Source organism: Rhagoletis pomonella, unplaced genomic scaffold (genome assembly GCF_013731165.1).
Source record: "Rhagoletis pomonella isolate Grant_MI unplaced genomic scaffold, Rhpom_1.0 Rhpom_scaffold_00007, whole genome shotgun sequence".
Taxonomy (NCBI): Eukaryota; Metazoa; Arthropoda; class Insecta; order Diptera; family Tephritidae; genus Rhagoletis; species Rhagoletis pomonella.
Window position 1 is genome coordinate 17,343,408 of NW_023458561.1, and position 16,155 is coordinate 17,359,562.

Below are 16,155 nucleotides of genomic sequence, written 5' to 3' on the forward strand. Positions count from 1 at the left end.
ATCTAAATCTTTCTATAATAACTAGTCCTTATAAAATTAGATATACCTGTAAAATGCTTCAAAAAATTTGTCTCTAGAAGTATGTAAAACCCCTGATTTACTACTTTTAATGATGCTCCTTCTTTTAGTCAGAATATTTCGAGAGTGGTATCAAAGTAGCTTTTTTTCGACAAATGTTCTGATAGTTGGTATTACTTAATTGGAGCCTTCTAAATTCAATGGCGTCCTCAGTTTTACCCTATTGGCTCCACTTTGCGAGATAGCGGTACTTAAAACTTTTCTAAAATTTTAATTATTTCATAAAAAGGTCCCTGAGTTTTGAAGATATTTTACTAAAATTTCGCACATAACCGTTTTTTAATATTACCTTAACTATTTCATAAAATCATCGAAATCGGTTCACTAAAACATCTAGCCCCCATACAACTGATTGATCAGAGACGTTGTTTTGATTTATAACTCCTCCAATTAAACAGGTTAAAATTTAGTATGTATGTCTTTGACATATAGCACGCATACAATTTATTATTCAGATATGAAAATATACTAGTTATAGCGCAAAAACACATATCTGAGTAATCAGTTGTATTGGAGCTATATGTTAATGTGAACCTATTTCGATAATTTTAAGGAATAATTAAGGTAATATTAAAAAACTGTTATGTGCAAAATTTTAGTAAAATAACTTCAAAACTGAGGGAGTTATTTATAAAAGAGTTAATATTTAATCAAATTTTCAAGTACCGTTATCTCGAAAACCGGAGCTCAACTTTCAAATTCTTTGCTCAAACTTTACAACTTGAACAGCGTAATCTGGGTTGGGCTGGGTTAGCATGTTCTTTTGTTTTCTATTTCATGTTTATTCCTCGTCTAACTTTTGGAGCACTTGATGAAAATGAATTACACTAATATTAATCGATTTATTAAGAGATTATGAATAAAATGATATATAAAACTTAGGTTTGCTCATAAATTTAAAAATTCAATTTTTTTTTTTGAAAGTGTACCTACTTTTTAGATTAGATTTAGATTTAGACATGTATTCGGATTCATAGGCAGTGATGAACAAGTGCCATAGGTAGGTTTTATTCTAAACTAGTGTAATTACTAATTAGATGTATGTAGAGTTGGGCACTTTAGCTCTTTTAAGTGAACCGTTCAGTTGTAGTTCGTTCACCTCAGTGAACTAGCTCTTTAGTTCGTACAGTTCATTTAGTTCAATTGACAAATTTTATTTTAAATAAAGTTCAATTATTTTTATTATCATACTTCTACGTACAAAACAAAAACTTACTTACATATTGCTGTGTAATAACATTAAATTAGAAAGCTTGTTCTATTGTACTGCATTGTGTACTTGCACTTGTGAAACGATGGTCAAAAGAATTTTGTGACCCTTATATCACTAAAACCCTGTTTACAACATTAGTTAGGCCAATTCTGGAATACGGTTCGGTGGTTTGCAATCCAAGGTATCAAATTTACTCAGACAAGATAGAATCAATTCAAAAGCAATTCCTACTTTTTGCTTTAAGAAATTTCCGTTGGGATTCTCAATATAACCTTCCACCTTATACGAACCGATTAAAACTTATTAATCTTCCTACATTTTCCAGCCGCAGGCAAATGCTTGGTACAATTATTACTAACAGGCTCAATTTCAAGTCCGCTTCTTCTTGACGAAGTTAGCCTTAATGTTCCCTCCCGGGTATCAAGACAGTTTTGCCCCCTATTTCTGAAAGCTTGTAAAACTAATTTTGAATTGCACGACCCACTCCGTTGCTTATGCCTGGATTTTAACTCTCATTCCAGCACGTTTGATATATCAGATCTGCTTTTCAGCATTAAGAAATCGATACTGTCCTCCCTCAATAAATGAATCATTAAAATAAAGACATAAAATCGGCTGATGAATTTAGTTCTGTAGCTGAACAGTTTTAGATCTCGACACTTAACAAACTCCTGCCTATCGTGACTCGGCGCAAAAATTGAAAATACTGGTTCCGTACGTCATGCGGACTGCGCCCCTCGTGCGGATAGGCGGGAATGGAGGGTAAAAACCGTTGGTGTGAACTAGTTCTTTAGTTCATTTAGTTTAAGAACTACCCAAGCCTAATTAGATAAATAGTTTTCTGTAATAACTTTTAATTCCTACGGCTTTCATCACTTCCAATGGTATTATTTTTATGAAGTACAATAAATATTATTTAGATGAATAGGCGTGGAGTATGCCCACCGGGGAAATCGCGGCAAAAATATGCGCTAATTTCACAATTTCAGAAGTAGAGTGGAAATTGTGAATATTGTGGAGAATACAACTTTTGAAATGCTATATTTCAAAATAATATCAACTCACAACACAGCACAAAATAAGAGAAAGAACTTTAGCAACGATTGTGACGAAAATTATACGCATTTTTTAACTGCCTTGGAAACTGACTGATTTTTTTTTGTTTATTCGGAACGTTGCAAAACACAAACCAAAAAATAAGAAAAAGAATTTTAGCAACGACTCGCATGAATAAAAAAATCTCCGTCAGGCGCAGTTAAAAATGCGTATAATTTTCGTAACGAAATTTATACTACAAATTTGGGTTTCTAGTTCAGCTTTCATCACTCGAAAATTTTACCTCAAATAGCTGTTTTATTTTATATTATTTCCACTGGGTTAGTGTATTTGTTTTTGTTTCAGTGTGTTGGTGTATTTGGAATAAATTTTGTTAAAAATTGTAATAGAAATGGAAGAAATTGTAAAAGATAACAGCAAATGCCTTTCGATACTAATCTTCAGCGTTAGATGCACGATAATTAGCCCGAAAATTATATATATTCGCTCTCCGAGGAAGGATGATGTCAAAATTCATATATGTACTTAAAACGACATTTCAAACTTTGTACAGAATTAAGAATTTGTTGTTAAACTTTTAAACTTTTTAATCAAAGTTAAAAACAAAAAATACTGGGTATGCCGTAGCTAAAATACATCTTTGATTTTTGAGATTTTTTTTCGCCAAAGGTGTTGCGTATTTCTTTCCATACAACGCAAGACCGAGAAAATGGGGGAGAAACTGCTCAGCACACTCGGCGAAAAAGATTCTCAAAAATCAAAAACATACCTTTTTTAATTATTCTTACGTATAAATGGCCGTCCGCTATACGCAATCAAAGCAAGAGCTTTTACATAAATTGTATAAAAAAGTAATGCCAACCTTTATTCCGTCGACTAGAGTTATTAGTTGTAGCAGCCTCATAAGCGTCCTTGTCTGTAATTTCCTCTTTAATTATTGCTTTGCCGTCAAGAGCCATCTGTAAGAAAAAAAAACGGGAAAAAACAATTATCATAAACCGTAATACATACCGTCACTAGACACGAATAAAGGCGCGCCATTGTTTTGACGGCGAAAAAAGGACGCATTGACGAAAAAGATGCGTGAAAAAAACTTCGGCGAAAAAAGACGTGTAAACCTAGTTTACGACGAAGAAAGACGGGTAAACATAGATTTATACCTATCCAAAAACTGGCACTTCAGCAGTATTCTCCAAAACTCTTTGGGGAATGTACATACAAAAGGGGAGTGCAATAAGGCCCGCGGAAATAACGCCCATGAGCTTTATTTCTCAAAAAAAAAAAGAAATAAAGCCCATGGGCGTTATTTCCATTTCGAAGGGGAAATAGCGCCCACCAGTAAAAGGTATTTCATTTGATTTATTTCATAAAAAAGGAAATAAAGCCCGTGAGTAAAATTTTCTCTGACTTTATTTTACTGAATCATTCCAATTATGTACAAAGGCATACATTCGGAACGTATTTTAAACGAATTGCTCTCTATTTTTGCATACAGTGTAGTTCTGCGTTATTGCCTTCTGAAGTATACGCATAAAATCGGACGGTATTTTTGCCAATAACTGATAAGCGAATTATTGGAAGTTAAAAATAAATTGTTACTGTTTTTTTAGCTTTCAATGCGATGCGCATATTTGTTTTCAGCGTCTTAAGCAGGTTTTGCATTATTCAACTTTGCGTTCAACAATTGCGTTCAACTCAACGCAGGGTTGCACGAAAAAAAAGTTGAATGGCTAAATGTTGGCTGGCGACCAACTTTGTTGAAAGCGATTAGTTGAAAGGCCATTCAACCAAAAGTTGAATGCAAAGTTGAACAATGCAAACACCTTTTTATGGCGAATATTTTGATATTTTTTCATATTTTGATATTTTTAGCCATTCAACTTTTTTTTCGTGCAACCCTGCGCTGAGTTGAACGCAAATGTTGAACGCAAAGTTGAACAATGCAAACACACTTTAAGCCTTTTCAGTGGTGGCGCACAAACTCGGCCGGACCGCCGCAGTTGAGCGCCAACAGGCTCGTTTCCCCCCTCGCCATTACGCCGGAAAATTTATTTGTTTATATACTTGCATTATTTAAATTCTCTATATGAATGTACGATGAGGAGTTGGGGTTGTTTGTGTACCCATGCCGCACTGTGGTGATGTGGATGACGCACGGGTTGTTTTAGCTGCGAAGGCAACTGAAAATAATTTTTTTGAATAAAGGGCGGAATAACATAAATCAGCCATATTCGAATGGTTTGTGCGACATCAAGGCCCAAAACGCACTCCTATCGGAGGAGAAGCTCGGCCAATCAGAGCACACTAAATCTAAATGGTAATACAAGCATTTTGTGTCAAATTTGCCGTCAAATTATTCGACAATCGACGAAAGTATTTATTTAACTTTGTTATTTTTTCATGTTCCTTTTTTTGTTGAAAACTTGAATTATTTAATTTTCATACACATGTACATACATACATACATATGTATTAAATATATGCACTGAAATTTGTTAATTTCAATTTCTTCGTACATATAATAAAGGAAAACAAATATTTAGTTCAATGTGCAATGTTAGAACAGGGGGTTTTTGGATGTACATATTCTAAAATGGAGACAAGAGCCACAATAAGGATGATATGGGCTTTATTTCCTAAAAAAAGACATGAAGCCCGCGGGCGTTATTGGCATATCGAAAGGGAAATAATGCCCACCGGCAAAAGGCAATAAAGCCCGCGGGCTTAATTTTTTTAGAAACTAAAGCCTATGGGCGTTATTTCCGCGGGCCTTATTGCACTCCACCAAATACAATTACACCCGCAAACATAGTTGACCGCGAAAATAAGTTTACGTGTGTTTCTTCGCCGTCCACTAGGTTTTGACGGACTGAAAAGTCAACTTTGAGTTGTTGTACGCGGCAACTGGTAATAGTTTGGAACCCCAATGTTCATACACGAGATTTGCTACTTTGTTATGACTCTGCTGGTATATATTTTTTATCTTAAATACCAACTTTCGAAAAATGAGTTTTGAGCATCGCCCTCTATGAAGAAGCCCCAGTGTGCGTTGTACAAAAAATTTAAATTTCAACAACTCTCGTAGAAATTTACGAGGTGTATAACTGAATCTGAGCCGAAAATCAAATGGAAATTCTAACGCCGGTAAATTTACGACCCACTTAAGATAGCCTTACCCATATGTATGTCTTGGAATTTATAAATGGCCCTTAAATAAAAACCGAATTTTTGTCTGGCCTATAATTATTACCTTATTTAGTTATAGAACTATGTCATATTAAAATTTGAGCAATTCTAGAATAATTCGATTTTTTTATTATCATTCATGGCATGATGTTGGCAATTGCCAGGCAATTAGAACAGTGATGGCAAAATGTTAATCTGATTAACGATTAAAAATTAAAGATTAAAATGTTAATCGCGATTAACGATTAAAATTAATTAATCGTATTCATCTGTACGACTAATGATACAATTTTTAGACCGTTAGTCGTCAGTTGTCATTACGATTAATTACTTTGAATCATTGAAATAAAAAAAAATCTGATGAAGTGGTCTAGTTTGTCCATATTTGAAACAAAACACGAGTTCTAGTTATTGTTTTGTGCTTCATGCTTATAAAAAATACATAACATATAAAAAAGTAATAATTATTATTATAAGTATTTAATACGTAAATTGGGAATTTGTTACAATCCATCGCACATGTGTAGAGGGATATTAAAACCTAGTTTCCATAACGTCTGTTGGTAATAGATCCTTCGCTGAAGTATTTTGTGCGTCTTTTTCCGCGGTCAACTTTTGAGCTCAGCCTTTATTCGTGTCTAGTGAGGATACATATTGCAAAACAAAACATTTAGTTAAAATTTATTGAAAGTTAATATTTGGGCAATTCCATTGTGACCCATGGGACTTGTGACTACAGAATGTGAACAATTGTGATTTGTAACTACATACATATACATATATGTCGTCGGAACTTACACAGTGAAAGTTCTTTTAACATACATATGCACATTAGACCACGTCAAACACATGCCATGCGACTAGAGTTTTTTGCATTTGGTATAGTAATGATCCTCCATGAATATAGGGGACATTCTAAGAGGTCCAGCGTCAAGCCTTTAGTTTTCCCATAGGAAAAAATGTGTTCTTTCCTTTTTAGGTCAATATAATTTTCTGGGATCAATGTAAACACTAGAAACTGTAAGAAGAAGAATCAGTGTATTACATGCCATTAAAGTATTATGCGTGCTCAGATTCCTTAAATTCCAAAAAAAATAGGATTTGACCCAAATAGGACAAGGGATTAAAAAAGGATAATTTAGGAATTTAAATAGTCGGGTGTTTTCATTGATCCCAGAAAATTATATTGACCTAAAAAGGAAGTAACTCATTTTCTAACGTGTAATTCCTATGGGAAAACTAAAGGCTCGACGCGGGACCTCTTAGAATTGTCCTAGAGAGGGATTCATGAAGGATTATTATATTACCAAATGCTAAAATTTGAGTCTTATTCCGGTCGCATTGCGGGTTTTTTGTTTGACGTGATCTTCACGAAATCTTTAGGAGAACTTTGGTTTGCAGGGCACCTACTCGGCTACGGCAGTCAAAAACTTGTTTGCGTTTAAATTCATATTTTTCATCTGTGATAATGAAATCGGTTACACTCATGTGGAAATCAGTAACCCTCATCTGGAAATCGTAGAGCTTTTTATTTTATAAATATTGACAGAATGCGATGGGACCTTTTATATGATAAAAATCTTGATACACTGGGCGATAAAACTGTTATATCCCAGCAAAAAACACGATTACCACAGGAACGAAAGTAGAAACGAGCTAGGCGATGGGAATCGCTTACCCTTTCGCTTCAAGAAGGCCTTATTTTAACATGGGCATGTCATTGGAGGTAAGCCCTTACCCGCAGCATTACCTTCAAACGAAGGGAGAACGCATGGATAAACAGAATCCAGAGAAGCGAACAAAGAATGCCTTACAGAGAAACTAATGTAGAATGCCTAGATAAGTACATACTTATTTATATTAAATTTAAATCAGAAAATGTCTTAAAAGATTAAAATTAATTAAAATTTTTATAAATCATCTTTTATACAAACATATGTATGTATGTATTTAGGTATTTAGATTTTCTTAAAAATCGGTATGTACATACATTCATTATTAATTAAGCTTAAAATTGTACTTCCTCACTCTTGTACTTCACTTCATCGACTGACTTCAACTTCGCTGCAAATTGAACAAAGCAAAACATGATTTTTATGCGAGACAAATTTCCACAGAAAGTATCGGTAGAAAAAGAACTTTTGGATATTCATTCTATTTTTCAGCTGACTACGATGCAGCATTCTACTTTGCATTCCCGGAAATGAAGCAAAGAAACGAAACAAATAAAATATTGTAGGACATTCTACTTTGCATTCCCTGAAATGAAGCAAAGAAGCGAAACAAATAAAATGTTGGAGGACATTCTACTTTGCATTCCCTGAAATGCAGTAAAGAAGCGAAACAAATAAAATATTGTAGGACATTCTACTTTGCAATACTAGCAATGCATAAAAGAAGCGAAAAAGTTCGAAGGCATTATAACGTTATGCCTTCTAGAACACGTTACCACTAAAAGCGATTACCCATTTTTTTGCTGGGATATAATTATGATGCATAGATCATATTCGCGCTTTTTAGGCTAAACTGAAAGTTATTGGTAAATATATTGAGGAATATTCATAGTCGAAATAAAGTCGATTCCAAATTAAGTAGCAGCTTTTTTGGCAAATATTACATTGATAACTATGTCAAAAAGCTGTAACAAACTTAAGTTTCGGTTTTATTTTGACTATGAATATGTCCCATTGTTTCCAAAAATTGCAAATGTTTGCCAAACTTAACAAATTTAAAATCAGATTTGAAGAAGAAGCCAATGAAGAGTAGAGTCTATATTCTCTTATAGACGAATTTTCATCGAGGTTTTCTGAATTCAAGGAGTTATTGGAAACTCTCATATATATTATATATACGATGCCCATATTTATGAAAGCCGAATACGGGACAAAAAATTTTTAAAATTTTTTCCACACTGTTTTCCCGGAAACTGTATCCTTATAGTAACAGCACAAATTTGTAGAATAATGTTCTCGAGATTTTTACCCCGTAAAATTTGTAAAAAAAAATTCTTTAAATTTTAGTACAACAAAGTGGAATTTTAAGTCAGTAAGGCATACCATTAATTTTTGGCAATTTTTTTGTTGCAGTGTTACGCAGTTTTTTCATAGAAAGTATGTATGTTCGACCCTTTTTTTTGAAAGAGAAGCAAATGAGCAGCACTTTATTATGCTCAATTTTAATGAGTTGCAAAACTACAAACCAAATTTTTTAAGTCAAGACTAGGCCACTGTATGTATTCCTCGATTCGAGTCACAGGCATTCAGATTAGAAAATAATAACTGTTTATAAAGAAAATTACGATTATATACCAACGTCGCTTAAAACTCGTTCATAGGCATGCCATTTTAATGAGCTGTTAAGGCGTCGGAGCACCGAATGTGGGACAAATGCAGGACATTAAAAGAAATACAGAACATTTGGCGTCCCGTATAAAATAAATAAATTACCAGGACAATAGGTCAAAAAAGAGGACTGTCCCCTATAATACAGGACGGATGGTCACCGTAATTATATATTACTAGCAGACCCGGCGAACTTCTTCCGGCCCAAAATTTTTATATATTTTATTGAAACTTTTTGGTCCAACATTTTCACCAACAATTCACGTATCTCATCGCGATGTAGCGAACAAATGTGGCCGCTACTTGGGATTTACCGATTTTGAAAATTCTCAAGTAAAAGTAAACAACGCCTCAGAAACTTTAGATGCACTTAAATTTGCTAATGCTTTCACATTTTCGGTATTAATTCTTTTTGTAAATCATATATTTTGCATTTTAAAAATTTATTATTGAGAAAACTTACTATTTTACAGTTTATTTTATCCTCCTATTCGGCTTTGTTTACTTTTACTTGAGCAATTTTATCGCCGCCGGGAATACGGAATCTTGTATTGTATCATTCTTGTTACCATATAGTGTTTAGTATTGGACAATTTCTGCTCTGAAAATTAAGGATATTATGTCGAGCAAAAAGAAACTACTCAAAAACGCGAATATGTGGTAGATTTCAGACCTTGAGTGGTAGATGCTCAAAAAAGTGGCGGATCTACCACAATGTGGTAGAAGTCCGATCACTGCCAAGAACGGTGATAAGTCATGACTTCTTTTTGGCACGTCAAGGCTACATTGAATAATTCTTTGGAAATAATGGCACATGTATGTATAAAGGTTCGCCGGCTCTGCACTAACGTATGTGTAAGCTCCAAACTATGATTATTATTATAAATGAAAATAAAATGTGGCATATAAATGAATAAATAGTTGCATTATTTAGTATGTATATACATATAAACGAATGTACATAAATAAAATTAAAAAACGGCAACTTATAGCAAATTGTCCATTCAAAATTTCTAACTAGTTCGTTCAATCAAATCAGCGACCTAACTAGTTCGTGAACTTCCCAACTCTGCTTAAAAGCCGAATTAAATTCACCTTGGTTGCTGACATCAATGTTTTTATATTGTTGCAGAGTTGTAATTATGATTAAAAAATCAAATTTTACAGAAAGTATTCTGCACTCTGGGCAAGTTCTTTAATGATTTAAAATCTGTGTTCGAAAGGCTGGCTTCAGTATAATGCAGCATACGATTGCGAATGACTCACTGGCGCCGAGCCGTTGAAGAACTTTTGGCAAATAAACGTACAAGAAATAGTTTCCATACTAGCAAGTCAATATTCTTATTAAGTCTCATCAAAAAATTCCTTGTCCTTTAAAGAATAAAGGGAATGCCGAATTATACTAAAGCCACCTCCCCGACATAACCTACCATTCCATACGAACACAGAAATTAAATAGTCAAAATTACCCGCAAAAGGCAGCTCATTCCCCGATTCTTCGCAACGGGACAAATTTCCCGCAAATCGGGGAACATACCCGGGTATGTAGATATATGAAAACGTTTTTTTTTTGTTAGGCGTCGTTTGGAGCATACATATAACAATTATCCTTTGTTTTTGTTCTACCCGTACTGTCACGTTCTTCACCGCCTCATAGTACAACATCCATTATCCTCCAAGGACCGCCGTTTACTACTTCAATAGCGTTGCGCGTAGAGAATATTCTGGTTATTCGACTATTAGTACCTCCTAAGTGCTCACTAAGTTGAAGAATGAACATCATACGTCGGTTTGTAGAAGCCTTCTGGTATGGGTTGACTCCACGTAAATTATGTATGTACATACGTAGCGAGGGCAGCCACATCCAGAATATTATAAAATAATGGTAAAGGACCGTTATTCTTTCGCCGCCTGATTGAATATTCTGCTAAGCATTTAACCATGGTATCAACGTCACCTTTGGTTTTGTTATGATCTAATATCAATAGTTACTTTTTCTTAAGACCTCTTACTGCGGATTTGTAATGCATTCCTGAATGGATCACAACTGATTCATTTTTCTTCTTCACAAGTCGATCCATTGTTTGCAGAGCTGAGTATATTGTGGGTTAGAAACTGGCAGTTTGTGGAGGTAACGCAGACCAAGTGGTTCTGTCTTTGTCAGAATAGTTTCCCCGGTTTCACCTGGTATATCGTCTTTTTATCATCTTCACTTTCGTCTTCCGGGTCGTATCATCTAAACTGGATTTCTTCTATATCGGAGTAATCTGGAGTTACATCATATTCGTTATCGTTCACAATCTCTTCAGATACCAAAGGCTCGCCGTCATTATTTTCCTCACCTAAATCTTTTAAGTTCTGGCGAATATAATTGGGCTGTTCCTCAGGATCAAGTGCACTAAGTTGTCGAGGAGTCAGTCATTCACCATTTTTCCATTTTTACTTTTGTAAATTTTGTTTCGTTGGGAAACACTTGGCAATAAAAACCCATATCTATTCAGTCTTCAAGTTCGCACTACAAAAATTCAAGTAAATATCGGAGTATAAGTACTTTTTTGCCTATGGGTTCTTCAGGTTTGTGCAAACGTTGAACTACATGATGTAACAAGCAGCATCACAAGAATTATTTGTGTAAACTTGAAAACCCTGTTCTCACATAATTATACAAGTTTTGTATAGGGTTGCCAACTGTCGCGTTTTCGGCGGGACTGTCCCAGATTTTAGAGCTGTGTCTAGGTCCAGGTACAACACATGCCGGGACGCAAAATGTCCCGGTTTTTGACAAGAAAAAATATTAGACTTCTCGTTTTAAAAAAATTAGGACTTTTAAAATTTGTATATTAGGTAGGCCAAATTGTTTTACGAATCGCATGGTATTTTCTCTAGATAATTCTAAGAGAAAATGTAGAGAAACTATAAGTTGGAAATGGGTCTCTAGCAGAGATCAAAAATAATCGTCACCAAGTTCTTGTATGGTGTTTACCACTGACACAAACATTCATCTCTCGACCAAAGAGTGTTTCTCACCGTAGCATATAACTCTGTGCGATCTTTTTGTTTTATCCGTTGTGGGTTATTTATCAACTGCTAAAATTTCCCTTAGGCAAAGACGCTTTGGCAGAAACTTTTAGTTTTAAGTGTCTTAATTTGTGGGTTATTGTAAGCAGTGTTGCCGCGAATCTTTTTTAGTGGTAGCCAAATTTCTTTAAAAAAAAGAGCTAAAAAAAGTCTTAGCTAAAATTTTTTACTTACATATACATACATAAGTATACACGCAAACATTTTCAATAAGAAATGGTATAGAAAAACAATGAACTTTTTGTATAAAAGGGGATATATACGACACCAGCTTACTGGCTCCATCAAGTGGTTGTACCATCAGGCTCGAATCATATAACTTACCAGCATGCTGGTGCAATATTTATTTCTTTACTAATGAGGTCGAGGAAAGATCGAAATGATTAGAGCCGAAATTTCATAATTTTTCTACCATTTTGTTAAACATTGTGCTTTTTTTTTAATTTACAGCTGCAATATCGTGAACTTAATCTTCCACAAACACGGCTTTGACTCACATAGTGCAAGAAATTTCCGCCCAAATACTTTTTACTTAGAAAATTGAGCTAATTTCACCACTCAAGGCACCAGCATGCTGGTACAATCATAAAATTTTCATATAGTTTTTGAAGTCGCACCACAGCTGGTACAATCACACCACAAGGACATGCACGGCCAATCGACTTGATGCGCCATTTAACAAATTAAGCATATTAAGGGCCGTAAACTTATCTATTTCAAACTATAGTTAAATCGTTAATAGATAAGTTAACAGCCCCAACACTTTTACAGTACGTATGTATAAAAACGTAAGGAACATACATTACATATATGTATATATATCAGTCTTAGTTTAAAAATTCATCTCTTACATAAATGAAAAAAAAATGAGATCAATTAAGCCCAATTATACCCCTTTTTCATGACAAGTATAAATAAATTCTCCAAAGTGCCAAAAAAAGGGCTAGGGACAATTTTAAATGTATGTGGCCAAAAAAAGTATGTGGTAGCTAAATCTAGCCACCAAAGGACTAAAACGGCAACACTGATTGTAATACTGAAAAATATAAGTGGGCGTACATAAGTGGAAGAAAAGCGTTAGGAATTTCTTTACACGACATATACGTACACATACATGTGCGAACATTTATGTCAAAGAAGAGAGCGTGGACATACATAGTATGATACACCGAAAATAAGTTATTTTATTTTATTGATAAAGAAAAGGATAAAGGCAAAGGTAAAAATAAAAACAAAAACAATGATGCGTAATGGTAAATGCAGAAATTAAAATCAAGGTAAATTTAAAAATTTTACTAATATAAGGGCAAAGGTGAAGGAGAATATGTAGATGTAGAAAATGATAAACATAAAGATGATAAAGATAAATATTAAGAAAAAGATAAAGATGAGTAAAGATGAAGATAAAATAATAAAGATTAAAATAAAGTAATTATAAAGAAAATGATATAAAGTCACAGAGACTAAACCTGGGAACTATTTTCAGATTTTCGGTATTCTCGGGACTTATCGATATAATAACCGATATTTTATAGTTTGTTTTCGATTTGTGTATCGATATTTTAATAGATTTTGTTATCGATAATGTTATTGACTTTGTTATCGTTATTTTTGTCGAGTTTGTTATCGATTTTGTTATTGATATTTCTATCGATTTGGGTATCGATATTTTAATCTATTTTTTATCGATAATTTTATCGAATTTGTTGTCGATATTATCATCGATTGGCAAATTTGATATATTTCTACGCAATTCTACGGTAACACTTATTTGTCCTCTTCCAGCGATAAGTGTCCGTGTCCAACAGCAACGAAAAAGATATGCAAAGTACCCTTTCCGACTGAGCGGAGCACACATCTACAAAAAATAAACCACCTGTTCTGTTTTGTGGGTTATTTTTTCTCTTAAATAGTGACGGTTATTTTGGGACACTTTCAAAGTGGAGAGGGATATTTTCGTCCTCTGGTCTCTAGCCTGCGCTTTTTTTTTAATAAAAATTTAATTTTTCTATAAATTTTATTTTTTGATATATGCCGGTTTTACAGAGTGTTCACCTTTTGTTACAACTATGTAATTGATACAAAATGAGTATATTTTAGGTTATAGCATTTTTAATTGAATTACCATATTTACCGTCCGAAAACTGTGTCAAAATTAACGACGCACCACATATTGTTATTCTTTAGTTTTAGTTATTTTTTTCGTAAAGATATGGTTTACTCTTTAACAAAAATCGTATAAATCTAAGTTCCAAACTTTGCGCAATGTTCAAAAAAAAAAGCAAATTCTTGTAAAAATTTAAACCCTTTTAGATAGATTTCGTAGAAAGATTTTGAGTATACAGTTTCGTGTTAATTCAATGATATTAAAATAAAGTGAAATTAGCTAAGATTTAACGATTTTTTTTTGTTAAAAAAAGTAGTTTTTGTATGAAGAGGCACTGCCAGCAAAAAAATTGGCAAAAAAACGGTAAGTACTAGACGCCTTCATATCGAGTTTTTGTTCTTAAGATACAAAAACCGCTTCTATTTAATATTTGTTAATCTTTTAAGTTAAAAATTTATTAATCAAATGTATTTCGCTACCTAAAAGTGCAAACGTGCCAAGTCCACTTTATTCAAAATTTAGTTTTTGATGCAGAATGACAGATAATGCGAAACTCTCTCCTGAACAACTTAAAAAAATGGGCATTTTCACCTTTGGGTAACGATTTGCTTTTTAAAAATGATATAGATAGTATCGATGGGACATCACTATCACAACTATCGATGGCGACCACTATCGGCCATATTTGAAGTTCGATACTATCGATACTATCCAAATGCCATATCTATGTTGAAACGCGTTTGTGTGAAATCTTTTATAATACTCGTGCGGATAGTATAACAAAATATGGACAAATAGCTAACTCACAATATAAAAGGTAATGTGTTTCTTATAGATATGTTTATATTGCATGTGTTTCATTATATGTAATAACTTTTACAGAAAACTAGAGCTTAAGTCATGAAACTTTTTGTACAAAAGAAACTTTACTTAAAATCATAAAAGTAAAAATGTTTAAGCTTTATAAGTAAATAAACAAGAATTTAAGTAAATTAATGAACATTTTATAGTGTCGCTACATATTTTTCTTTTTTCCTTTAAAACTTATTAATTTTTTATAAAAGCCCAGCTTATCGCCTACCGAAAACCATGTAAATCTCAGTTTCAAACTTTGTGGAATTAATAAAATTCCTCTCAGTTTTACCAAAATTTCAAACTATGGAATCAGAATTTTGAGAAAAACGTTTGGTATGCAATTTTATAGTCTTTTAAATTTTAGTATAATAAACAATGCCACGCATATTCTTCTATACAAAGAGTTCGTTTTTATATGGAAGAAAATGCGTGACACTGTTAGCAAAAAAAAATGGCAAAAATCAACAATTATATTAAACGTAGTTTTTACATGTCATTTTGCTACATTCAAATTTAAGAAAAACTCATCCACACTATCGAGACTATCGATGTCAGCGCACTATCGAAAAAATGACTATCGGCGCAATCAATAGTGACCCAAAAATTATTATTAACTATCGATGGTGTCCACTACCGATAGTTTACCACCACTATTAAATACAGACATTTTATATGCAAAATTTGTATGAAACGGTTAAAAAAAACTAATATCGTGAAAGGTAATTTTTTCATTTAAAAATGCGCTGGTTCGAAACTCGTTTCCGAGCCATGGTTTCTTCTATACTCTCTCTTAGAATTATCTGCATAATCAGGAAATACCATGCGATTCACTAAAATCAAAATTGACCCAGCCTAATGTACATACATTCATATATATGTATATGTATATTTTACTGGCACTTAGTTATACAACAATGTCAACTTGTAGTCAGATTTATTTAATTTTCCTGAGTTTTGCTCGAAGTTTAGATAAATTTTTATGTATTTGTTGTAGTATGAAAATGTTTTTGTTGTAGTACAAAAAATTCGCGGAAAAATTTTAGAAAAAAAGTTACATATGTACATTGAGAAAAATTCCCCGTGCCGAATACATATGTATATAGAAATTATAATTTATAATTTGATGTGATTTTTATTTCCACTTTAGTTGATATTTTAAAGTATTAACGTTGAACTTTCGTAATATGGAGATTTGTATCTTATTTTCTTTCTTGTTTTATTGTTTTAAATAGACAATTTTC

At 33.2% G+C, this 16,155-nt stretch overlaps 1 protein-coding gene across 8 annotated transcripts in view; it reads right to left on the bottom strand.

The window, feature by feature from the left end:
* Positions 1–16,155, bottom strand: part of LOC118742387 (protein CBFA2T3) — a gene marked incomplete at its 3' end in the record, with an annotated part of 208,950 nt that overhangs the window by 47,566 nt on the left and 145,229 nt on the right. For all 8 annotated transcript variants that reach the window (XM_036474426.1, XM_036474427.1, XM_036474423.1 and 5 more), the window contains 1 exon segment: positions 3,210–3,306. In XM_036474426.1, the coding sequence (XP_036330319.1) occupies positions 3,210–3,306 (97 nt within the window).